This window comes from Penaeus monodon, chromosome 30 (genome assembly GCF_015228065.2).
Source record: "Penaeus monodon isolate SGIC_2016 chromosome 30, NSTDA_Pmon_1, whole genome shotgun sequence".
Taxonomy (NCBI): Eukaryota; Metazoa; Arthropoda; class Malacostraca; order Decapoda; family Penaeidae; genus Penaeus; species Penaeus monodon.
In genome coordinates, this window is record NC_051415.1 from 11233539 (window position 1) to 11235049 (window position 1511).

General features: G+C 48.7%; 1 protein-coding gene across 1 annotated transcript in view; it reads right to left on the reverse strand.

Moving 5' to 3' along the window:
- Positions 1 to 1511, reverse strand: part of LOC119592519 (adenylate cyclase type 1-like) — a gene marked incomplete in the record, with an annotated part of 97990 nt that overhangs the window by 65536 nt on the left and 30943 nt on the right. Inside the window, 1 exon segment of the mRNA XM_037941372.1 lies at positions 941 to 1090. Within this exon segment, the coding sequence (XP_037797300.1) occupies positions 941 to 1090 (150 nt within the window).

Consider the following 1511-nt stretch of genomic DNA (forward strand, 5'->3'; position numbering starts at 1 on the left):
CCTAACCAGACAAACCAAAGCCATGCCGAAGACGCACGCGGCGGCCGCTCCGTCACCCGAGGGCCCAGGCGGGGATAGGCCTCCGTGAATACCTCCCCACGCCCCCTTAGGCCCCCTCTCCCCCTGATTAGACCCTCTTACCTGCCACTCGGAGTTAAGGTTCCTCCGGAGGACTTCCGGCAACAGCACCCGCACATGTGTACATTTGGAGAGGGCGTGGGGGAGGGCGAGGGGGTGACGAGGAGGAAAAAAGGTCGGGGAGAGGGGGAGAGGGGAAAGGGGAGAGGAGGGAGGGAAGGAGGGAAATATATAGAGATAGAGATAGATAGAGAAATGGGGTATAATTTATTATGTAAAAAAAAACGGAAAATGGAGAAAATGCAGAGAACCCATACATAAAAACATGCCAGCGCCTCAACAGAGCACACCTTAAACCAGCAACGGAAGCCCTTGAACAACACAAGACCAGGATTTCAATACCAAGTGACGTGAATGTCCCGGAAATACCAGGCAGACAAATGCATCAGGAAAAGTTGGAAGTACTTTGCGAAACATATGGAATTTGAAAGATTGGAAGACAAGAGAATAACACAGAGGAGACCATACTTCGTCCCTGTAGCGAAAGACGCGAGGAAAGCTATACTGACTGATACCTCATACTCAGTAGATATAAATGCTGGACAGGAAGTTCAAGATGGCGCTTTAAAGTGTTTGGGAACAAATTTGTGTTGGCACCAACCGTAATATATCGCACCGGGAAGAACTATCTCCTAACAATGAGCATCAATAAGAAAGATCAAACCCAAGATCACAAACAAAACTAGATTCCGTTAACAATTCCCAACGCAAAAGGCCCACGAGCATGACATGGGCCACCCCAGCGTGCCCCAACGAGCGCAGACGAGCAAAGCAGGCACGAAACCGCCCTCTTTGTACTCACCAGTTTGTCATTTTCATCCTCCATGTGCAGTCTGGCGGCGATGCAGTTGCGCGTGTCCAGGAACGCCTTGCGCTGCGCCGCCTCCATCATCTGGTGCAGCCACACGCCCGCCACGTTCACGGCCGCCGCCACCACGCTGTTGGCCACCAGCTGAAAGGAGATGGAAACCTCGCTGAAGGGAACTGAAGGGAATTCGGGAGGGGTCGTAAAAGGCATCCGGAGAGCCTTCATGGTCGGTAATTGAGAACTGAATATCATGGAAGTATTCAGGTAAAAAATAACATGCACTGGTACTAAATGACCAATAGCTAAAATATGACCGAAAATAAGTAGCTGTTTCTAAACAAATTCAGGTGATCAAATTCCGCAACGAAAAGTAATGTAAAACACATTCCATGGGTGACACACTAATGCATCAGACATTTCAAGAGACGAAAAAATGAATAAAAAATAAAAACCGATGCAACAACCAATGCAAAGACAACTACACAGGCGACAAGAACGACCACTAAACCACGAGATCTTGCAACGCGTCCAAATCTCTCTGAAATCCAAATGGCATGTCTTTCTG